Genomic DNA, 25,800 nt, shown 5'->3' on the forward strand with positions numbered 1-25,800 from the left:
TATCAGTATCTCTATCAACGGGCAGAATGAATATAGAAAGACTCTATCAGTCTGAGTGGACCCCCCAACCTTTAAGAAAGCTGAGAGGGGGAAAGCAGATGCGGTAACTCCTCAGTAGAAGTTGAAACTCTATTTTGTACTTGGGTGCACGTGACATAAACACCACGGGATAAGACAGAGATGCTTCCTGGGCCTCTGTTCCCATGCCTGGCCTGAAATTCTTTGTCTTCTGACAAAGTGCTAAGGCAATAAGCAGCATAGCTGCTATAGAGTAGAGCAGGCCTAGTGGCATAAATTCAACGGGAATAATCTTTGATTGCTTTGCTTTTGCATGCTGTAAATACTATCTCCGTTCTATATCTTTTGGATAACAAAATCTGAACAAATCTCTCATATTTTTCCCCAGAAAAAAAAAGCTGAAGTAAAATGTTGATGCTGAGACAGTCAAAGAAAGAGCAAATAACAGCAATCATGCTGACTCTAGAGAAGACTGCAGGACACAGTAGAGCTCGGTTAGATCCTCAGCTGGGACTCACTTGGATTGTCAGATGGATCTGCAAGGGGAAAAACTCAGTAAAGTCAAGAACTGGAGGCTGCATTGTTGCTTTGAAGCTGGTTTGGTGAAGCGTCCATAAAGTAAGAGGTTATTCAGGACAGCTCTGACACTGCAGGAGCTGCTGCATTTTCCTTTTTCTCATCCCCAAACCTCTGCACGTATAAAGGAATCCAGAATTTGCAGAAATCAATATAAGTATGGAGTCACCTTTTCAAAGGTTTTACAAATTTCATGAGGGCCCCAGGCAAAAGTTGCTGGATAAGCAACTCCTTGCCCCCCCTTGCATGCTGATGGTCTGACCAGGTCCCATCATTTGCCTCTAAAATCAGCTCTCCTCTCCTTCTACCTGGGCTGGAATTTCTGCACTGTGTTTCCTCCACACTATTTTCAGATTTACTACCTAAATTAAGTTGTTAACATAAATATGTAGACTTATTATTCACATCAATGCTCATAGCAGTCTTTTTAATTATTTTTTTTAGTGTTCACACATACTGAACCTCAGCATTGTATTTAGATTATCTTTGCTCCTTTTTCATATCCAGCCATCTTAAATGACCCTGTGTTGCAGAATCACAGAAAGGTTGAGATTGGAAGGGACCTCTGGAGGTCATCTGGGCACCACTAAAAGGAGACTGTCTCTGTCCTCTTTGTAGCCTCCCTTCAGGTATTTACATGCATTGTTAAGACCTCCTTGAACCTTCCCTTCCTGAGACTGAACAGTCCCCTTCCTCGTAGAAGAGATACTCCAGTCCTTTCATCACCTTTGTGGCCCTTTGCTGGACTCCCTCCAATATGTCCATGTCTCTCTTGTATTGAGGAGCCTAGAACCGGACACAATAAATGTAGAAGTATCTGAGGTCTGTCTGCATCTACAGTCAGGATGTGACTGAAACATAGATGCCCAAAAGTGTATAACTCTCAAAACCCCTGTTGCTTAAACTTCATTAACAAGCCTGCAAGCAAAAAAAATTTACCAAATATATAAGAAACTCTATATGCAATAATTATTTAAATTAATAAATAATAATAATAATAAACTTGAGCATTCTGGGACAGGAAAATAAAGCCAATGTTTACAAACAGACCTAAAGGAGAAATTCAGATTGAAAGGACTTGGAATCTGATTAGGTTGCAATGGTTAAAATAGTTATTCTTCTGGAAAGGGACATAAGACCTTTAATAAAAAATGTTGGGAAGCTTAATTTTACACTAGGAAGATGGTTTCAGGTTTGACTGTGTGTACCACTGTGCAGAATAACCAACTAGCATGCTTCCCTTTAGCACATAAGCTATTCTTAGATGTCGGTTTAAGTCCTGACCCTTTGTAATTCTCTTAGTGTCAAACCCTGAGAGGTTCACAGCTTGAGGTGAACTGGTTGCAGCCATTAAACCTCTGTTTTAACCTCACAATTGCTTTCTGGGATGCTTGAGAAATCCATTGCTGGAGAAATTTGGAATAAGAGCCCTTGATCAAAAATCAGGAAGACTATTATTTGAGCTAAAGTAAAATTACAGTGTGTGCCTCTGGGATGCGAACTAGGTTTGTAAAATCACATCACCAGGTGGTACAAGTGCTGTGAAGTAAACCAGAACTATTACGGTCTCATTGTTCCTTTCCCCTTACTCTGGCTTCTTAGCTATTCTCAATTAATTTAAAAGCTTTGCCTGCCAAGTTGCTCTTTTCTGCCTTGGAGCTGAATGCACACTTCTTGATTTTCAGCATCCACTTCCCTCACAAACAGGTCATTCACTGAAAGCAGTAGCCCATAAACTTCTAGGATCTACACATACTTTTAGTTCTAAACTCCTGACTGTCGCTTTATAGCTTAATATGATCGCATATGCCAACTGAAGATCACTTGCTGTTTTTCACAAGCTTCAGTAAGTTGATGAATTACTGACTCTAAATAAAGGTTACTGGCCTCTCTCAGTTTAGATTTTGTTTTCAGATGCTTTTGACTTACTGGACTTAGGAAATACTACTTCATGCTGCAAGTGCTTCCAGAAGTTGATCTAGGAAAACTTATGCATGTCAAATGAATCCTAGTAATGTTTATTTGGGAAGGTCTGACTTTCCTCTAGTGCAGGATTTCTGACTTGTGCCAGAAAGTACTCCACCTTTGATCCATCTTTTTGCCAGTCCTGTGAAAACCCACACAGATCAAAAAGTCATTCTGCATGTGCTCCAAAATGACCAAGAAGGGTTTTTCAGCTCAGGTCTCTGGCTATTCCCAGTGAACATGCTGCAGCATCACAGAGGGCTAATGAGTGAGAGTGCATTTACCTTCCCCATTAAAGAATGGTGTGTGATCCCTTCAGCCTTAAGGCTATAGATTTAAGAGTAAGGTTAAAAAAAATCTGCACTTTTTTTTGTAGTGGCTACTTGTAGTAGCTCTAAGTTGATCACTGGAACTGAGGTACCACAGTCCTTGAATTAATACAACTCAGTGGCTTGTCAACTGAGCTGTGGTAACTGTCTGCCTGTGTGCACCTAATCCATTGCAAACGTGAAATAAAACATATTAATTTAAACTACCATGAAGGGGATTACCGTAATAATTTGTTTTACACATCTTGCTTCACGGTAAAGGTAAAGCAGAGAGATACAGTCTGCTGCTGTGACTGCTGAAGTGCAGGAATTCATTAAGCTGCAAGAAAACAGTTCCTTTTGAAAAACAGTTTATACACAGAAGGGGAAGATTTTTCTGCCTCGTGTTTGAAAAGAAGTCACCTTTCTGTTCTATCCCTTAAAGCCACCCAGTTGCTTAGGAGGAAGTCAGCTCATTCAGACCTTGAGATCAGCAGGGCTGTACATGGGATCATATGGGGAGGAACTTACAGGAAAAGGATGATGGAGTGGAGGATGTGATTGCCTGAGATCATGAAGACAAAGTCTAGGAACCAGAGAAGAAAACAAAGGAAGAGTCAGAAAGTCGGGGAGAAGTAGAAGGAGTAGGAATTTGCTGCCCTATATAATTTCCAGCGTTCCTGGGAGGTAGGTAGATGGGGATGTTGTTGTGTATTTGGTAGCTGAGTGCTCACTGAGCCAAATGAGAGTGAAAATTAGGGAAGCTGATGGGGAAAGAGCAGCTGTGTTGGCCAAATATACCCCTTGGGATTCAGAGAAAATGTTGGGATAGAAACCCGGTTTCTAGAGTTCTAGAAAAAAGATCAAAGTAACTGGAACAAAAAGAAAAAAATACATCATGCCACTAAGATCAAAAAAGACGTCTGTCATCAGCAGAAGAAAGGAAGGCAGTAGAGTGGGATGCTAGTGAAGCTAATGGGATGTGGTTCAGGAGGAAAAAGGCAGAAACCAGCTGTGGGAGAAAGATGGACTGTGAAATAGGAGACTGGTATTAGACCACCCGGGCATAGGAGATATAAGAAAACAGTGGGCTAGTATGAGGACTGCAAAAGATAGCAAGGGATCTGCAGCAGGAACTGAGGGGTACTGGCGCAGGGATTTGAATTGGTAAGCTTGGATAAATTAGAACTTGGAAGAGACATCTTGAAAGTGGTTGAGGTGTGACTGCAGTAAAAGGCAAAGCTAAAAAGGAACCAAAATTCCTGAGTCCCACCATCTTTTATCTGTGCAAAACCAACAGGCAAAGCATCTTGTTCCCCTCCAGAGTGATACCATACACAGAAAAATAGCTATCACTTAATCTGTTATTAAAAGAAGAGGCTTGAGGTGCTGGAACTAGATGTCCAAGTCTTTCTATGTCTGTATAAGACACATGTCACAGGATGCGATTTTTCCTTTTGAAGAAAAAGAAAATTCAAAAAGTGTATGCACAAAAAAACGTCAGAAGAATTATGCGATTGGAAGATCAAGCACTTTTGTGTTACATACGTAACTAATTCATCTTGTTTGTGCTTGTACATTAAGATAAAGTGTTTAAGGATTCAGGAAAAAACCTGCTATTTGTATTTTCTAGAACTTTACATGATAAAGTATTGCACTGTGAAAAGAGAACCTATCCATAAAAGTTTCTGGACAACTGTGAACTAGTTCAGAAAATAAATAAGACTTTTCCTTTGGAAGCACATGCAGGGAACACAGTCATGTCCCCACGATACTGAGGGCAGGATCGACCTGTGACTATTACACATGACTTTTTTCTTTCTTTAATATCACGGTTTCATGACTCTGGACTTGGACAGGAAAATGCACAGTCCCCACAGCTTTCCTTCTTCTTTGTGTTTCTTGTGGTTCATAAGGCAAAACTCCAGACTCAAGCAGAGATCTGAAGGGCAGTGTTATGGCACGGACTATGAAACTCATTGTAATGGGAGTCATATCTGGGGTTCACATCAGGGGCAAAAATCCTTTCATGCTTTATGCCACAAAATAATCTCCAAGGAAATCTGACATCTTCAAAGGTGTCAGTGAAAAGTTGTTGAACTTCACACACGCTGTTAGATAAACCTCATTATTCTAGAAAGTATCGCAGATAGCTCAGTCTTGCCATCCATTTGCACTTGTTATTTAGACAGCTCTGTCTATAACATTCATGCTGTATGGACACGTATAAAAGTGATTTTTAGGAAGTCCTAAAATTCCTTGTGCCAGAAATACAAGGTTCTTTACTAAAAACATTTGCATATTTACAAGCTACATAAATTGTAATACACTTCAACACAGGTGCTTTTTTTTTTCTCCCAGACAGCTTGTAACCATCATGAACTAGAGGAGTCTGAGAAGAACAGGAGATCATTGTTCTTTTCAGAAGTGCTTGGGGATTTTTAATGACGACAAAGTACATGTTCATCTTAACATTTATGCTGAGCATTTCTTGCAGCACTATGGATAAAATGGGAATAGACAAAATAGCTCTTCTGAGACACATAAACTCCAGATTTAACACAGTTTGAAAATCAGGTGCACTGAGGTGATGTACCAAAACAGCTTCCAAGCCAGTCACCCTTGCAGGTGTTGAATACCTGCGGCCCCTTTTCTCTTTGTGCTTAATTTCCTGTTTCTTACTGAATGTGCGCTCTGTGCCATTTCGTTTCAACATCTCTAACAAAACATCATCCCCCCAAACAAACCTTTCAAATTTCCTAACTTGGCCAAAAAACTTGATTCCAGTAACAGGAGAAAAGAGAAAAATAATATAAATCTCAACATTTTCAATGGCTTCCAGCAAAATATTTTTCTTTTTCTACCAGCTGAATCCGTTCTTAGCTGTTATCTCCCCCTTCCTCATGTGTCTAGCATAGCAGAGCTAGTTTTTGTCTGATGACATGGATTTGCTGTGACTAGTGCTGCTTCCTTTCATGTGAGCTGGTGTAGACTGCTTTGTTGTCCAGAGTTTTGCCTTCTGTTGCATACGGTGCAGATTGGTCTTTTATCCCAGTCTCTATTGTTTGCCAGATTGTTGATATTGTTGTTGTAATGGGCATCTTAATGGCCAAACTGCTCTAGGAAAACATTTCAGAGAAAATGAATGAATTTGTAAAGAAACTCTGCCACCCAGCAAATTGTATGGGCTGTTGCGTCAAAGAACATTACTTGCTTTTCCACGTTTGTTTAGAGGCCATATTTACTCAGAAGATGCTCGGACTCCTTCTTAAAAATATGATTAAATTGATGGAGCCATTTTTTACATCTGTGAGATGATCTAGATTTTATACAGCTGAAAGAGCATAATTGCTTAAGATACAGTAAGAAATTGTAATCATATGCAACTTTCAAACTAATTTATGCTTTTCTAACTTCTTGTCATGTACTTTCTTTTCAGTTAGAGGATATAAAACGTGGAATATTGAACATTAATACATCAGTAAATAACAATTGCATATAACTCCTTTTTCTGCTTGGAATAGTCAGCATTTGGATAGAGACGGGTTCTTTCAGAGCATATGAGCATGGTCAGATCTCCAATAAATTAGTAAGAATCTTATCATTAAATTCAGAGAGATGGATATCAAGCTGAATACAGAGAATCAAATATATCTCCAGGTAAATGAGGGCCAAGGAAGAGATTTCAGGACTGAAACATGAAAATTGGTAGAAATAAGTGATCTTACAAAGCCATAAGAGAGCTGCATGAAGAGGTTTCCAGCTTAATCTTCTCAGCATGTCATCCCGCTTAATGGAACACATCTCTCTCCTTAAAGCAAAGTATGTCCCTCCAAAGTCCACTGAATTAAATGTGTGGCTTACTTCTGGGTAGGAATGGGTGGTCCCTCTGAGAAATTGGTTCATTTTTTTCCCTGGGCATGAACCAGCTGAATTGGTTCATAAAAAGTGACCCTGGGAGCACTTCTGCTGTTTGTTGGTGTAAGGGATCAGCAAGTAGAGCAGTGAGACTAAAATGCAAGGGTATTTTATAATATTCCTGATCTTTGAACTGTAAATGGGCATTTGGATACCCAAGTCATGATTTCAGGGTTTAAAAAGGTAGACACGGACACTTCAAAACGTCTTAGAATTCAATATTACAGTGAGCGCAGTGTATGCAGAAACCATCATGAAACAAAGATTTTTCCCGCATAGTTGCAAAGGTATGATCAGTAACTAAAGCACTTGAGTCTCCTAGGAGGGTTTGTGAAATAAAAAACTCTCACTGAGGAATGGTTATACATTCAAATGATTCTGTTGTCATATGAAAAGCTGTTAAACAATATGATTAAAGGCTTTCTATCTGTTCAGAAGAGAGTGTGGTTTTCAACAGAATATTGACTTCAGTGGTGTTATTCTCATAGGCTACCACCAGGGAAAAAGGTTCTCACTTCAGTCTTTGTTAGTGAAGGTTTTGATCCTTTCTCAGGTAAGGAATGTGTCACAGAGTCACAAACAAATACAGTTCTGTGTTAGAAAAGAATGAAGAATGTATTTAAATTAAAAAAAAAAACCAGCAAAACAACCAACATTAATAATAGTTTTAAGCAATAATTAACAGTGAATTGACGAAGCAGAAGTTAAACAGTCACTGTTGCGTGTTAAATTTTTGCATATGACTACAACATATCATCTAGCATGTTTATTGTACATTTTAAGTACTGAGTACTTAAGTAAGTACCGAGTCAAAATACACATAGTTAATAAAGATGGATTAAAAAAATCCAAATTAAATTTGTAGTCAAATATGCATGAATGCATATGCACTTGCTAGATACTAGTGGCATTCTCCTATTCCACCACAGTCCTATTTGATAAACATTAATATTTAAAGATTGGTGACTTCCATTATGTCTGCAATACTGCTCATGAAAGTCTGGGAATAAAAATATTTCCTGATGTCAGGTAGCTTCAGCATGAATTGGTACTGGCAGTGTGTGCAATGTCTGCCTACATCTTAGACCATGTCTGCCCAGGAGCTTCCTTATTGGTACATGAGTCTGGTTCACTTCATAGTTTCTAACGTGGCTGGGAATACATCAGCAAAATCAATATATTACATTTGTATAACAGCTTCCCTCTCCCTCTTATTTCAGGAAAATAAGCTATACCAGTAAATGAGAGGTTTTGCTCACAGGTTTGCTCACTTGTGACGAAGTCTGCTGAACACAGCCACCTGTGCCGCTCAGCAATCACATCCCCACAGCCTTGGCCAAGACAGATGTAGCAATTATTTATCAAAGCATTTGTTCCTTGCCAGGTGTAGAGAGTGAGCGGTTCCTGTGAAAGGGGCAGTGCTCGCTGTCACCCGTTGAGGTATAACACAGACGTAGCATGTACCTCCTTTTTCACTCCTGTACTTGAGCTGCTTTTGTGGAAGCCCCAGACACCAGGCAAAACAATGTTTTTACTTCCTTAGCCTGAGCACACCATCTCTGAAGTCACGTCAGCGCATGGTAACTTACAGGATCTGTATGATAAGAAGCTGTCAACACTTAATGTATTTTTCCAGATAACCCACCCAAACTAGCATATCTTTTCAGTATTTTTCAGAGCAGCAGTTACAGTGACAGACTTGGAACAATCTATATCTTCTTACTAAGCTCTTTGCCACCGAGTCTCACTGTCAGCAGCATTTTGGGTTGTCTGAGAGTCACTGAAGGAAGAAAAGCTTTCTTACCTAACCGAGCTGCTGCCAGCATCGAGATCTTGTGCCGTCACTGCACCTATAATGGTCCCCACAGGTGTATCCTCATAAACCTCCATTGTGTACATAGGCTTGCTGAAAACTGGAGGTTCATCCGTGTCCAACACATTTATCTTCACAGTGGCAGTATCTTTGAATGGACCCACCGAGTGAAATCGATGGTCAAGATGGAGATTGGAGGCCTCGACTTTAAAGGTGTATGCCTTTTTTGTTTCAAAGTCTAATGGCTGCGGAAAGAACAAAAGCAAAACATCAGATTTGACTAAAGATTAAACATTGCAAAATCACTTTGGTAGGATAAATCTGACATAAGACACCTTCAGTGTAAACTTCAGCTCCTTCAGAGCTAATCAACTAATCTTGTTTTTGCAGTTCGTCTCATGCTAAGGTGGTTTCTGAAATAGGCCAGATGAATCATACCCAGGAAATGACTGTTTCTCCACATCAAAAAAATCAGGATGACTGGCATGGATGTAAACAGTTACACTGTAGATGTCTGAGGTTAAATGAGTGAGATTCATCTCTTGCAAATGAGCTGTGTGCAGGTTAGCCAGAGATTTGCATTCACAACCTCAGTGCCCAGGCAATCAGCTGTCGCTTACTGATCCAGTTCCTTAAACGTAAGATTTCCATTTCTTTTAGCAGGGAAAGCTTCCAGAGGACCAGGACAATGATGGAAATGAGCCCAAATCAAAACTCTGATATATACCAATGGGTCAAACCAAACTTCAGGTGCGGCTTGGAATCTGAATTCAAACTTCATCTGAACCAAGTTTTTCCTGTAAAATGTGTATCTTAGCAGTGAACTGCTATTCACATCGTATATTTGAACTGCACGTACGTTGAAAAATGCAGACTTATGATCCTAGGTGTAATCTGTAAGGTCTTGAAGGCAGCATAGTAGCCTTTGTGCACCTAGCTGGTTTCTGGATGGAAATGCACCCTTCAATCACATTGTTTTGGTGTTGGTTTCTGTCAATGTACGTCAATTTAGTGCCTTTGCTTTTAGAAAAGTAGTAATCTCAAAAGCCCTAATGCAGTCTTATTTAGTTGAAAAGACACAGAAGCTTTATTTTCAGTTAAAAGGTTTAGCTGCATTGGCTTTCATGTTGTTTTTAATGTTACTGACAAAGTCTTTTCCTGCTGTCTGGGTAACACTGGCACCTAGTGGTTTCTGCCTATAATTGTCAATTTGGAAATTTTTTAACGGGAAAGGTTATGCTATATGGAAAAGAGAGCAGGATCACAAGTGTATAAGCAAGAATATTTCAATGTCTGTCATTTTTTTCCTCCCAGCCATCATTACCGCAGTGTTTCCAGTCATTTGTCACAGCTAGGACAGATTTAAATTCTGCCATTTTCTGTCCTTATCACAACAGGACATAATTGGCCAGATGACTGGCTGGTGTAAATTGAAGTAGTTTCATTAAAATCAATCGAGTTACCTTGACTTACATTAGCTGAACAGCTAGCATAATGATTTTAAATCCTTATGAAAGATTTTATAATTTTAATAGACTACATGGTCGGTCTTTTCTGAGCTAGGGATTTAAAATTAGCCATCCAAGTCTATGAACCATAGAAATAATCAGGCTTGAAAGCCAAGGTACTACTAACCAACCCACCACCACATGCAACCACCCTCCTACATACAAAATTCCCAGTAAAACCCAGTACAAGTTGCACCTTCATGACTGGACTGACAGAAAGAAGAAGAAACTAAGACTAAGAAGAAACAGACAAAATTAAGTGTGGAAGATCTTGTGCCCTGGTGCTGAAACCCTAAGTTTGTGTAACCCTACACAAACTCTTCTCCATACTATTATATAAATTGTTAACGTGTTTTCAAAAAATATATTAAGGGGAGAAAACCTGGAGTTTAAAGAACCGTTCTGGAGTGGAAAAAGTCTAAGTATTAGGGGTTAAGCTAGAGATAAATGATTATGGCAGAGAAAGCAAGAAATCTAAGCTCTCAATTAAATAGTAATTCTAACTGATGCCTTGGATATGTCTTTCATATCCCCAGAATTGCATTAAAACTGTTCAGTCTGGCTCCTGTTATGCATGATTATATTTGCAGATAGATGCACTAATGGAAAGACCATGATGATCCATGCGGTCCTTGCAGGCTGTCTTTTGGTAAGGGTACAAACATAGCGGAATATTTCAATCTTACAGAGAAAAGCTGTAAGATTACAGAAACATTTTTCAATTAATCACCTTTTAATGGGATTAATTCATAGAGGTGTTTTTATTTTTTTAAAATAAACAATAGAAATATTTATTCCTTCTATAAAAATAATTACATTCAGAAATCTAAGCTTGAATAAGATTTTTATTTTACAAAAGTTATGAGCTTTCCACAGTAAACATAACTTTTGCTAATGTTAAGGCAATGTCTTATTAACTGTGCACTACTCAACAATTAGACGAGTATTTCTAATTGATATTCTAAGTACCAGTGACAGAATAGATGTATTTGGCCCCCCTACCGGTTCTTATCTGCCTTTTCCTGTGTCGCGGTGACAAGCTGCTCTATATAGTTGCATAGTAAAGCACTATCAGCATATACACAGCTGTGTGCAGCAGAGGCTTTCTACAAATCCCAAAATCAAATAACACATACTGACAAATCACTTTATCTTGCAAGGCTGGAATTGCCATGAATGGGCTTATTTAGTATGACTAGGAAGGCACATAAACAGCTCTGTGTTAGAAATAAATACATTTTGAAATATTACTGTTTCCCATATTCAAGGCAGAAGTTAAGAAATGCTACTATATAGATGTATCTGTGTCCTAATTTATATATTAGATAGGCAGATGGATAGGTGGGGGAAGAGAGAGAGAATTAAAGAACTGAAAGAAATAAGAATGGGCTGAAAGATATAATGAATTCTCACGAGAAGAATGGCAAGGTGGGAGAAGAACTATCCTGTCAGTTTACTGTGCTTCACAAAGAGGTGGGACCAGAAACTCCAGAAATTTCTGCTTTTTATCCACACGTAAGAGATACAACAGCATTTTGTGTGATACAAGCTTTCATGATCCACACCTACAATGATGGAAAAGCCGCATTTTGGGATGAGACTCTAAGCCCCAAGACATATGGACAGTTACAAACAGTAGTACGCGGTTGAGAGGAAGCACGTATTAACGGAGACTTGTCTTCATACTGGCACTGTGCAACTGTAAAACAACTCTGTGTCATGTGTGCCCATCTCAAAACCTGGCAACACTTTCCCCTTGAAGATGGGCTGAGCAACCGTATGGATTGTGAAATACTGCCATCAGACTACTTGCTGTGCATCGGCGTGTTTCAGTAACTGCACTTATGCACTGGATTTTAAACAGCATAAGGAAATAATTGGTATTATACAGCAGGTTGATTTATTAAAGGAAGCTCCAGTTAACCAAGAAGTCTCATTAATTACAGAGATGAGAACGCACAGTCAAAAAGGAGATCTGTAGGCCAAATCTACAGCAAGTGCTGTAGATTTGACAAAATCTGACATGAGCATTTCAGGATTCGATGGGAAGTGGGCAAAATATACATATGTTCTGTATCTGGAGAAGGAAAGAAGCTGACCAATGTCAGGGGTTCAGCTGTTTGCTGCTCTCAAGCATCTTACCTGTTTCTGGAGCTGCCTTTCACCGTTTCAGGGAAAAAAACCAAACCAACAGCTGTATCTGCAAACTGCAGAGTCTGAAGGTCTTCCCTTCCTCACTCTTCCCATCATCCTTCTCTGTGGCTGCCATGGTCTTTGCGATTGCATCTGCACCTGGGTCACCACTTTCTTCCTGTACTGAAGGACTTCGTATCGCCTGCTTGTCTTCCTCAAAATGTAAAACCACAATTCCCGCTCACACAAACTCATGAGTTATGATTATAGGCAGACAGTGCCTATGCACACAGCTGCAGAACACTTCTATCCCTGGAAGTGTTCAAGGCCAGGCTGGATGGGGCTTTGAGCAACCTGGTCCAGTGGAAGGTGTCCCTGCCCAGGGCAGGGGGGTTGGAACTAGGTGATCTTGAAGGTCCCTTCCAACTTAAACCATTCTATGATTCTACGATTCTATGATTCTATGATTCCCCGCCTCTGGAGAATGAAGGGGTGGAGTGGGATGAGCAGTGTACAGTCTTTCTAGTAAAGCAAGTAGTAGAAGTAATGCAATTCTGGCTGAGGGACATCAGGAGTCTGCCTTATGCTCACTATTATGGTGTACGGATGCTATCAGACTGAACTTGCATTATAGCAATGTCCCAACACTACATACACGGGCTATCCCATGAGCAAGACAACTCAGCTTAGTCAGCAGTAAAAATTCTGCTTGCTGACTCCAATTAAAGGCTTTTAAAAAGTGGCCCCTGAGGTTACAAGGACGCATACACTCCAAATACCCCCCTGCAGCTACTGGGTCTGTTCACTGTCCTCCCAGTTTCGGTTATTTTATCATCACTGAAGTTACTGTTTCTCATCACACGGTGCCATGTCCTCTCTGATATGCTGTGATTTCATGGATAGAGCTGTGTCACCCGATCAGTGAGCAGTGGTACACAGCTTACAAAAAGTAAGATGCAGATGTTCCCTGAGCTTCCACAGACCCACAGGGAGAAGCTCAGCCAGTATAGTGCAGCAGTGTAGGATCATACCAGATGACACCTGGAAACAGTTTTTTCCTGAGTTTTAATGACACTGCAGAAATTAATAAAATAATGTCTAAACCAGACTCAGTGCTTGAACCCTGCTTAATTTCTGGATTAGCTCATGCTGAGCCAATTAAGAGGCTTCTGCACACAATGGGCTTATCCTATAAACTCATCCTTAGTTTAATAAATTTAGTGCCAGCTGTTCAGTGAAGCTTGGATCCTTCTGTTTTCCTTCTCTATCGGGTGTGGTCATTAAAGATGTCTTATCAGTTTCAATAAAATCCGGAGCTTGCCTGGGACTGATGAATTTTCCCTCCATACCTGGGAGCACTACTCCGTGCCCCACCTGAGGCCACTACCCTTCACTATGAAGGAGGCAGTCCCTTCTGTCACCCTGCTCCTTGTAGCTTACACTCACTGTAGTTTGCTGAAGCATTCAGGTAGGATGACAGACACTATGTAAATATAAAACCCAATAAACACTGTACAAAATAGCACAGGATAAGGAAAGAAATTGGTCAGTCTATTCCTAATATATTAATATATCTTACTCTTACAGAGAACTCCATGCAGCACTATTCTAAAGCCAGACATTTTTCCCTCTTTTTACTGATACTGTTATTTTTTTGAGAGAGGGGAAGCAATTACAGTACTAACCACACAGCGGTGCTAACTGGCATTTAGATCATTTCTTTAGCAGAATATAAGAAAAGCTATTCCATTTTTAATATATGTAAATTGCACAAGAGTAGTAGTAATCAAGCCTATCACAATCATAGCATGAAAATAAATTAGCAACCAAACCAGATGATTTAAGATCTGCACCTTGTCCAGCTATAGGTGTTTGTGCCCATTTAGTGTCCGTGAAGCAGAAAATGGCCTTTTGCCTCCACCAATGCATTTAGTGTGCTGAAAAGAACAGTTTGGTTTGTGTAATTTTTTATCATCAAATGTATTTTCCACCAAAAATAAAAGGAGTCCAGGAAGGCTTCACTTTTATCAATTTTGATGTAGAAATGTCTCAACTTTTTTTTTTTGTGACTGACAGTTTCTGGCTGCAAGAAAATTTTCAGAAAAAATAAAAGCAAACTTTAAAAATGGTTTTGAAATGGCTCAGCACTGAATCACTGCAGCATTTACAGCATCAGAATATGCTACGATACAGAAGAAAGAGCAAACCTGTTTTTAAAGCACATGGCACTTTTTATTAGTGGCTTTGACTGCTTATTATGGAGAATTCATCATTGAAAGTGCTGGTCCTACTCATTCACCAGCTTTGATTTAAAGAAGGACTTAAATGCATACCTAACTTAAATATTTACATAATCCCACAAGGTCAAATCAGTGTTTTGAACACTATGCAATGTGAAATTGCTTCTGTGTAGGCAAATGCATAGGGCTGTTGCAGGCTTGTACAGTACGGGTAGCGTGCATTTTAATTGTGATGTCCAGCCCTTCTGACAATCTGAAAACCACAACCCGTGGAAACACATTTATATTATTACAAGCGCAGAGGATATGAAAAGACAACTCAGTTAACAGTATATTTAAGAATCCGGATTGCTCTTGTTTAACCTGGGATCCAGCAAGGAACTTAAGTGGATGGATTCTGGATGATTCCAAAATGTCTTAAAACACGTGGACCATTTAAAGCTTAGTGAATGGGACCTTTGCCCTGAGAAAAGTTTCGTGAAGGGCAATGTGTAGGGTCTGTATAAAGGCATTCTGCGCTGGAGGACCTGCGTATTGGATTTATCTTCTTTCCACACTCTTTCATAGAACAAAGCTGGCATACCCTGACCTTCACAGCCTGTCATTGTCCCCGGGCTCACTGTGATGAAGAAGATTAAGAAGGGATTAGGATTATTTTTTTTAACCCTCCTGTTCAGTCACAAAGATCTATCATTTACGTTAGGCAACATCAACCGTTGTTCTGCTGTTGTAAAAGTGCCCTAAACTTTCAGATATGCCTTGTCTTGTTACTGAAAAGACTAAATAAACACAGCAAAATACAATGACCAACTCTAAAGTATCTGGATATAGAATTAGTTGTTTTTTTTTTCTAAATTAGTGTTTTGATTAAATATGATATAATTCCCTATATAGCAATCTCAGAAGTGGCCAGACATTTTGCCTATGCTGGTCCTAAGATAACTGTATCAGGCAAATTCATATGCGGGTGCTCTACATCAGTAACAAATATTATGTGCATGCTGTTTAAATCTGCATTGCCAATTTGAATATTTTGTCCCTACGGTCTAATATATATACTTAACCGTAAGTATGGAAAAACTCCATTGCCATGTATAAAACCAAGCAGCACAGCTGAGGCTTAGGACTAATCCAGGGAGAACTGAATCCTGTCAAAAACCTACTCGTAATGCTCAAACATTCATTTTTCAATGGTTCCCACTCATTGCTGGTTCCGGCTGGCAGTGCCTACGGAGGGACATGCAGCTGCTCAGCCTGACAGTTCCAGATGGAGCTATTTTTGAGTCATCTGCATAGAGGGAAAAAGGTGATCAGAACAATTTTTAAAAACAAAACAAAGTTTACAAAGTCACGGAAGGAGGAAGCAGTACATTCAAACTTTTAGTCAGAAAAGAAGGAGGTGTGTGAAGGGTGCAAAGACATTGTGCTTCATTGACAAATTACTTCCTGTGGCTATCGTAGCTTCCATTTTATGTCACTAAAACTAGCAGAAAAGTAAGTGGCTTGACATCATCTGGTCTTTTAATGTACCTGTGGATAATTTACTATTTCCCAGGTCAAGAGGCTGAAGCCAGGAATTTAATTGTTAGAATGAGTATAATGCCATAGAACCATGGTCAGACCCAGGGGAAATTTAAGTAGCTAAATTCTAAATTTTATTGGAGCTAAAGATTCTCTTTTTCTAAAGCTTGTCTTAATACATGTCCAGAACTCTTTCCTTCCCAAATCCTTCTGAAGCATTCAGCTCATAGATGTGTTTATTTTACAAAAATTACACTTACAAGAATGAGCTGTCTATAAAACATAACCTGGCCTTTTGAAACAATCTGGTAGTTCAGATTTCTTCCCTACTAAACCAGCTGATCGTTGGCATACATGTACATGCCTGGGCTCAGCAAACAACCATTCATTAAAATGTGACTGTCCCTGTTTTGGATCTCTCCTACTGAGGGCTTTAATCACTAAATTCCAAATAACTCTTATCCTTTCCATCTTCGAAATTCATAAATTCAGTAATCTTGAACTTACTTTAGTACACTAAAGCAACATCAACAGCGGAGACGCAGTGTGCTCCCTTGCAGGAATATCTGATAACCAGCTATTTGGGACACTACTAGGAGACTGGAAGTAGGACATATCGATTTGCAACCATTTGGGACTCCTCTAATCTGAGTAAAAACTCTGTTCACCATAGTACTGTACAGCAGCTTCATTATTAAAATGAAACCCACAAAACTAAAATTTTCAAAATTAAATGCTTGAAAAAAAATGAAATATATAATCTCAAACATAAAATATAGCTCTTTCATTCCATGCTCTGAACTGTAGCATTTTTCGTATGGTTTTAGGTAGAAAACTTCCACAAAAGAGAAATCACACTTTCTAGACAGAGATAACGATTACTTCTCTGCCATTAAAACTGACATTATTTACGAAAAGTCATACCTGATTGTATACGAAATGAAACACTAAACTCCAGTTTCTTTTTAGACTCAGATTGCAACCACAGATTCTAAGAAAGATTAAAACTACTGTGTGCTACTTATGAGATATCATTGCACAACATTTAATTCTCTTATCTAGTTATTATTTAATTCTCTTATCACTTGAGCCATAGGTACATACTCCCTATTGGTGCCACATACCTTTTTCAGTTTGATGACTCCTTCCTGGGTGTTCTCATCTGTTGTGATGTCAAACAAGTTTCCTCCATCTCCTGGAACTATGTTGTACTCAATTTCTGCATTTTTCCCAAAATCAGGGTCCACAGCTCGGATCCGTCCAATAGCAGATCCAACGTGAGAGGACTCAGGTACTTTTAAATGGAAGATACCTGTGACAAAGTGGAAGACAGTCATTATTGGGATTTCTTGATAATTAACATAGTGTATCTGATTAAAACCATGGAGTCTGTGCAAAATAAACAGACGTAAATCATCCAATTAAAATGATGAGATCAAAACAACAAAGGATTAGAAAAAGATATGCATGTTTTACCCACTGAACATGCTAATTTCCCCTAGTTTCTAGATTTGGTCCAGTGCAACTGTAAGGGCCTTATCAACTCTGTCTCTTGAGATATCTATCTATATTTCTGTCTTTAATTAAATTATACTTGTAGACAGTACCTGTTTATAAGCATTTTCCTACCTCTATGTTTAACAGTTTTTGGTATCTGAATTTTTATTTTGATTGAGAACATATACACATGCATTTCACAGTAGCTGAAATGAAAAATTCAGTGGAAAAAGGATTTTCACTCATTTCTGTAATATTCAGTATTATAATTACATGTACCACTCCTTGGGGGGAGATATAAAGAGTATTGTTTTTCCATTAGCCACCAGAGGGTGCTCTTTCTAAAATTTCAGTGCTAAGCTTTTTAGCTTTGCACATTTTTATTTTCAGTTTATTTACTATTAATGGTAATAAATACAAGTTAAAAAAAAAAAACCACGAAAATTACACACTTAAAATAAGCATTGTCCTACTGATACGTGAGGACAAAAGGGTTTCATTCAGGGAAACGGCTATGTTGAAAAAATGCCAGATATAATAGTTAAAATAGCTAAAAGGTCCCAAAGTACTTTGAGTTACCCTTGACTTTAACGACATCAGTAGCAGAAGGCCTTAGTATATACCACCGTGCCCTGGCTTATTACGCCGCTGCTGAAGCACCTGCCTTCCCTCTACAGCTGCACCTCTTGCTGGACTTGTTGTTTTGCACAGCTGGCAGCGAACACCACCATGGCGGGTGTTTCCTCTGGGCAGGTAGCGCTCACCTCTCCTCATGCAGCAACCTTCGCTGTCAAACCCACCGGCAGCTTTTGGAGCTGATTTCAGCGGGTCCGGGATGTTCAATTCGCTTCATCCTGGCTCTGAACAAAGCTGGTATTTGCTTGCCCCATCAGCTGCACATCTCGTTTTCCTGGGTCATCCTCCAACAGCTCTCACAGAGCAGTTGCTTCAGCACAGGAAAACATTGCCAATGGCCTTCTCTGTTCCTCTACGCGTGAATACGTAGGAGGAAATTTACACCTCTTTTTCAACAGTATAGCAGGACACGCATCTGTGGCTAGTGGGAGGCATATTATGGGGATGTCTCAGAGATTTCCTCCTGCTAGTGGTTCGGTCACACTTCACAAAATAAGTCTCTGAGAAGTTGTATACCATGCAACAGCAGGATAGATGACTTTCGCATCCAGCCGCTGAATTGCACAGCAGACGCTGCTCCCTGTCGTTATCTCCTTACAACGCATGCTGTCTCAGCTTTTTCAACTTTACACTTCCAGGTGAGGAAAAAAAATTACATTAGCACTGCTGGATTAGGAATAAACCTACTCTTTTTTCAGCTAGTAGTTTGGGTTATGGTACCTGTATAATTGGGTATTTGATTGCCTCTGAAAAAATGAGTATTGCCTGATTCCTCCCTCTGTCCATCAGTATGCAAAGTATATCTGAAGACAAAACTTGCTTTATTTGTTTGGCAAAATCCTTTTAAGTAAAAAGTCTGCTTGTGTCAGCATCCACATTTGGACATTACCATGTGTGGCTTTGTAGTACCCATTGACTGAGCTACTGAGAATGGTGCAATTATCATTTCACTTTTTTTTTCCAAGGGAACTTCCTAAAGGAATCTTTCCTTCCTCTTTTTCCAAGGGAATGTACTAAAGGAAGCTTTACTTCTTTTTCTTGTTTTAACATCTGGCAAGGAGCACTATGACGCAAAATATCATCAAGGCAGAGGAGCCTCAGCTATTTCTTAGTTGTACTTCAATGACTCTGAGTAAAGAATAAAATTTTATCATGGTATCCTCCTATCATCTAATGTCACTTACAAATATGTGTGTATTACTGGGTCTCTGCTACGCAAGTTATTCAGAAGAGGTGGAAGAAAAGGGATCCAAAAGGCCTCTGCCCACACTTGAATTGTATATTACATTTCCACAACATAGCTCTACCCCTGATGCCCAGGTCTTTTACAGACACCTACATGGTACGACAGAAATCACTGCTGCAGTGTTTGCCCTTTACATCCACAATTTTGGTGCACATAAAATGTAAGAGCATATGATAATGGATTTTTCCTTCTTTGCCTAGTCGATCTATTCTTAGTGAACTGAAGAGCACTCAGATTCATTAAAGCAAACATTTCTCTATAAAATACTGCACCTGGCTGTAAAGCTTATGGGACTTAGATGAAGTCAAAGAAACACTACATTACTCATTTCAGATTGTTTAGGCTTTTATCGGTTATTTTCAATGACTTGGCATTTCATCACTTCCAGAAATTCAACAGCAATAAAGATTGGGTCATTCAGATTAATTTGAGACTCTGAAGTAATCTTCAACTCTGCCAGAGTCAGATCTCTGAAGATGTAGTATGTAATTACACTGTCATCGTCCTCCTGTAATAGTATCTTCACAGCATATGGAAGCTGTTAATGGTGCTACTGTGACAACATACTTCCCGAATAAAATAAATGAAAACAAATAATATATATTGTTGCCTGCTCACGGAAAAACTTCAAGAGAATATAATGTACAGCATGAAAACCTTCTCTCCCCACCCCTCCCCCTCAAATAGTCTTTGTATAGAGGACACCTGAAGTGATCAATACATGTTGCACATGAAATGTAACAGAAAGACAGTTTTGTAGATTTTTATTTTTCTGTTTCTAGAAGACATTACTTCTTGCTGTGGACTTGCTGTGACAGCTTAGCATTATTCAGTTTTTATATCCATTTTGCCTGTGTACACTACTACCTCCATTTGCTACAGAGCTATATTGAAACAGGCCTGAATAATAGCCTTTTACTCCCGAAGGTCCCAAAAACCTTGTTCTCTGCAGCTTCTAGGAATGACGGAACAACCAGCTCAGACAAACTCATGCAGCAGCTGGCTATGCTGCTCAAACAGTTCTGTCAAATTTTGTAGATTGTCTCATGTGACTTCTCTGCCTACAAAAATCTTTCCTTCTCCTTGCATAAATCTCTTTTAAATGTATTTTCTAAGTTTGCTGCTGGTTTTTGTAAAGGATGAGTGATATGGCATGTACCAAAGGAGCAAGCCCTTATTTCTCTCAGACTGCACTGTGAAACTGGACTCTGCAACTAGTTACCCTTCTGCTGGTTTCAGTCATGTATATTGCATGCATGTCAGAATATTTTCACATATAGGAAAGCTAGTAGCAATGCATATTGCCTTGTCAAGACTGTTTGCTCTGTTGTAGACGGAATTTTAAGAAAAAAAGATTGCTATTTTTAAGGCCAAAAGTCACGTGCCAATTAACGTGCTTAACTTATGCAACACTTTGCACTTAAATTATTATACTAAAAATTCAACCCTGAGTCCAAAACTAGAGAAAGTTTGGTGATTATGTAGCTTAACACAACTGTTCAGACATTCCCTTTTAAAGCCGGTGTAGCGTCTACGTGACTCAAGGTGTGAAACTTCCTCAGAGTTTCAGGTTGAGCAGCATCAATGAGGATGATAAAAATAAATGAGTGATGATGCTGGTTTTTTTCAGCTTTTACACTGAAATGACTGATAGAGCTTATTACTCAGACCCAGAGGCATTCAGGAAACCAAGGTGGAGGTGAGCTAACAACTAATACACGCTGCCTCTGAGTTTCTAAATCAAAGATGGTTCCAAAGCGCATAGCGTGAAGAAATCAGAGCTGAGTAAGTGACAGGTAATCAGTCATATTGACTGAAATTCAGCACACATTTACAGTTCTTTTGACATGATTAGATTAGTTTTAGTTTTTAAGGCTCAAAAGCTGTTCTGGGGTTTGATTTTTACTTACAAAGGGGTTTTTTTTGTTTTGTTTCTCCACACCTGCCGTTTATGGGTACACCATCATTTACCAAAAAGGTTTTCAATTCTGATGAGAATAAGAAATGAAAACCATCATTATAACTCACCAGCAAAACAGCCATTAAGAAATAACCCAGGTTAGCATCTAAGGGCTTAAGCTAAATGCATAATGGCCTTCACCCAAGCAGCTGTAAATGCTATTCGAGCTTTTTTTCAATCTGTCACCATACACACACTGTGTATGCAAGACTATCCTCTCCTGCTTTTTCTTTGTCTGTATCTTTTTCAATTATCTTTGGCAGCTGCCAAAGTATTACATTGCAGTCAATCATGATAGCATGAATCTTATAGGTAACAACACCGAAGTAAAATAATGTCTTTGTCTTTAATCTAAATCTTTAATGTTTTCTCAGGAAAAAAACCCAAACCAACAGATTATGTATATTATTATATTCTTGTTAGATTAAATTACCAAGGCATTTCAGTTTTTATCCTGGCCAGGTTATAAGGGCACTGATTTCTGTCTTTTTTGGAAGAACCCAAAGACAAGAGTTCATTTTTACCTGCTGGTGTTTTAACAGTAGTGTAATAGGCAAAAGAAAGGATAGTACAAATACAAGCAGATAATAAACCTGTTACATCAGCTACAGCTAATCAGTTTAACAATTAGAAGCATCTGATGTACATCCTCCTAAAACTGGGAAGATGTGATTTAGCACAGCAGCAAGATATATTTGCGTCTCTCCTAGCTGTGGCTCTGTCCCCTGCAGGGGGCTGTGGCCTTGCACGGGGAAGAGAAATAACGGGCTTTGTCACCATGTGCTCTGATGCAGGTCATGCATCACCTGGCATAGGCTGGTAAAACTTCAGTTATGGCAAGACTTCTTCTATCTTTAAACCCACTGCTCTGAGTTAGGGTTTATAGAATCATAGAGTCATTATGGTTGGAAGAGACCTTTAAGATCGTTGAGTTCAATCATTAACGTAGCACTGCCAAGTTACTACTAAACCATAGAATCACAGGATCATAGGGTTGGAAGGGACCTCTGGAGATCATCTAGTCCAACCCCTGCCAGAGCAGGGTCACCTACAGCAGGTTGCACAGGAATGCGTCCAGGCGGGTTTGGAATGTCTCCAGAGTTGGAGACTCCACCACGTCTCTGGGCAGCCTGTTCCAGTGCTCTGCCACCCTCAAAGGAAAGAAGTTCCTCCTCATGTTTAGGTGGAACTTCCTATGCTCAAGTTTGTGCCCATTACCTCTTGTCCTGTCCCCGGGCACCACTGAAAAGAGCCTGGCCCCATCCTCCTGACACCCACCCTTTAAGTATTTATAAGTGTTGATAAGGTCCCCCCTCAGCCATCTTTTTTCCAGACTGAAGAGACCCAAATCCCTCAGCCTTTCTTCATAAGAGAGGTGTGCCAGTCCCCTAATCATCTTGGTAGCCCTTTGCTGCACCCTCTCCAGCAGTTCCCTGTCCTTCTTGAACCGGGGAGCCCAGAACTGGACACAGTACTCCAGGTGCAGCCTCATCAAGGCAGAGTAGAGGGGGAGGATGACCATGTCCCTCAGCACTACTTCTCCACGTCTCTTGAATACCTCCAGGGACGGTGACTCAGCCACTTCCCTAGGCGCTGTCTTCCAATACTTGACAACTCTTTCAGTGAAGCAATTTTTCTTAATATCCAATCTAAACCTCCCCTGGTGCAACTTGAGGCCATGCCTCTTGTCCTGTTACTTGCTACGTGGGAGAAGAGACCAACAGCCACCTCACTACAGCCTCCCTTCAGGTAGCTGTAGAGAGCAATTAGGTCTCCCCTCAGCCTCCTTTTCTCCAGGATAAACAACCTCAGCTGCTCCTTCTAAGTCTTGGGCTCTAGACCTCCTTATGGCCTCATTAGATAAAGCAGAGCCATTCTTAAAAATTTCTGGTTCTCTCCTGTGGATCCCAAAGTCCACACCTAGCAAGAACTATACGTCCCCAGGCTGCAGAGATCCCGGATGTCTAAGGATCCTCAGTTCTTCAACGGAAAATGAGTAAAAGTGAAACCCCTTTTGAGTTTGATCCTGCCCAAACTTGGTGTAATGTACACAATGGAGCTTCCCCGGGGCTGGTAGCTGCTGAGCCAGGACTCTTATCAGTCCCTCAGGTGAGCTAGCAGACTGAGTTTTTGAGGCTGTCCTCTTTCTTCCTTCCCTAAAGGGAAAAATAATGTTCATCATACCGGATATAATTTTTATATACTGAAAAATTTCAGTTTAACAATTTGCTATTTTTCCCACTGATCACCTGTTGTCAGAAAGGTTTCTAAAAATAAACCTCCCCGTTGCATGTCAGAGGTTATTATGCCACAGAGCGTAATATCCCCCTTGTTGGAGCAAGGGTTCAGAAAATGGGAAACGCCAGTTCATTTTCTCAGCTGCAGATATTCAGACGCACAGCTTCTGTCTCTGAAGAGTGCTGGCTGTAGCAAAGACAATAGAGAATATTCTGTTTAACACCAGAATGCAGAAATAATTCTAGAAGCAGTTCTTTGGAGCCACAGACACTCAGATGTGTGTGCTCTCATGCCTAGGCAAGAATAATAAGATTCTTTGAAGAATCTTTTTTCTTTTATATGGTGTCACGGTTTTACTAGGAGGGGAAGAAAATGCACATTTCTAGAATGTGCTCTTGTTTATAATTAAAGGTTTCTTCTAGATGATACGGAGTTAACTCTGACAAGCTGAGGAGACCAAATCAAGTTTCTGAACAACTGTTTTAATCATGCCATTATTACTGTGTAGGAAGGATCCCACCATTAGTACTTTCCCACGGAAAAGCGGTGGCTAAATGGTCATCTGTGCAAAGTCTGACTTTGTCCATGCATTCATGTGTTAGACAACATGCTTCCTGCATCCATGTGGAAAACCCAGTTGTAGATGATCAGCTTCATTATGTATCATGACCAATAAAGAACTGTTCTGCTAATATTCAGTCTACCGATTGAGAAAATATTACCAAACAAAAAAAAAATCAGTAGAACCAGTCCAAAATGAGATGAGAAAAATAATTTTGTTGGGATATACTCTAAAACCTTGAATCAAACGTTTTATGTAAATTATATAGTGTTATAAAGAATTAACAAGGTGCAGTATGCCTTATGGATAGAAAAAAGAATAGTTTTCAGGACAAAATGTCTTTCCTTTTTCAGAATCTCAGGCATCAAGTAATTGCCATTTATCAGGTAGGTCTGCTGGTAATATTCTGGTGATCATACCGTCACCATGAAATAAATCAATACACTTATTCCCTCTATAAAATTTAAATTGCATGATATATGTGAAATGTTAACATGATAAAAAGTATATTGCCGAGGATGGGACACAGGTTTGCAATGCTCTGCTTAACATCTCTGCTTCTTAAATATCTTGTGGGAGCTTTTTCATATTTTCTTTATTACTCTGGCACAAAATATAATAACACAATTTTACTACAACTCATTCAGTCTTAATAATGTGGTCAAACCATCTACTTTAGGATCTAAGCCAAGTGCTCTAAATCATCTGTACTGGAAGAATCATTTTTCTCTCCATCGACTAAGGAAATTAGGCCCCTATCTTTAGCCCTCTGAGTCACACCTAAGTTGCATACCTAAAATCACCTAAACAAAATACGCTCAACGTCTGTATTATTCAAAAGACCACCTGTGAAGCTTTGATTTTCACTTGCTCATTGGGTACATTTTACGTAAATGGTTTTTCCTAAAGTATATAATACTTTTCTTCACCTTGCTGGCACAGCCCAAAGCAGAAAATTATTATTTTTAAAGATAAAAATGCAAAACCATCAAGTACAAGTGCATAATAATTTACTGTTCATTGGTTTAAGCTTTGGGTTACTGCACAAATTTTCCTTAAAATACTTGTGACTTAGTGTGTGATATAGACCAAAAAACAATGATCCAATAGGGTAGCCATTGGCCTCACATTCGTAGTCTCTTATGCTTTACAGCAAGTATGATCAACTTATCAAGTGATGTTTATGTTGTCCAACTTAAGTGTCTAAAAGTGAGATCTCTATATAGATACTGCTCCTTTTGCAATGCAATCTGTAGGTAGTGAGTGCTTAATTATAAATCCTTCTCTTGAGAGCCTTGTTGATCACATTTATAAGATCAACAAATTTGCTGTGGAAGCCACCGAGAAAAAAATAATTGTCATGAATTCGAGAGAAAACATGAAAAAATTCCTCTAGAATATTTCTGTTATTTTCTTCTTATTTGTATAGCTTTCTTTATGCAGAAATCCAGCTAAAGATGTATTTTAGACTCAGAGAAGACAGTCTCAAAACTGCTGGTATCTGCAGCTCCTGTTGCTGTCAGTAGGAACCTCTGGATTGTTGCAAGCTTGTTGCAAGCACTTTTCGGATATCCCATTTAATGCTTTTCCAAGGAGTGGAGTACTCCTGAAAATCTGACTATAACTGTGGTTGTTAGGTCTTTCTGAAAATCACGAGCCTA

The 25,800-nt window shown here is 39.4% G+C and overlaps 1 protein-coding gene across 1 annotated transcript in view; it reads right to left on the bottom strand.

The window, feature by feature from the left end:
- The window catches only part of CDH12 (cadherin 12), a 225,394-nt gene that overhangs the window by 31,335 nt on the left and 168,259 nt on the right, over positions 1-25,800 (bottom strand). The window contains exons 6-7 of the mRNA XM_054191248.1: positions 17,125-17,312; positions 8,590-8,843 (exon numbers count right to left, since the gene is read on the bottom strand). Of these exons, the coding sequence (XP_054047223.1) occupies positions 8,590-8,843; positions 17,125-17,312 (442 nt within the window). The remainder of the gene's footprint in view (positions 1-8,589; positions 8,844-17,124; positions 17,313-25,800) is intronic.

The sequence above is a fragment of the Rissa tridactyla genome, chromosome 2 (genome assembly GCF_028500815.1).
Source record: "Rissa tridactyla isolate bRisTri1 chromosome 2, bRisTri1.patW.cur.20221130, whole genome shotgun sequence".
Taxonomy (NCBI): Eukaryota; Metazoa; Chordata; class Aves; order Charadriiformes; family Laridae; genus Rissa; species Rissa tridactyla.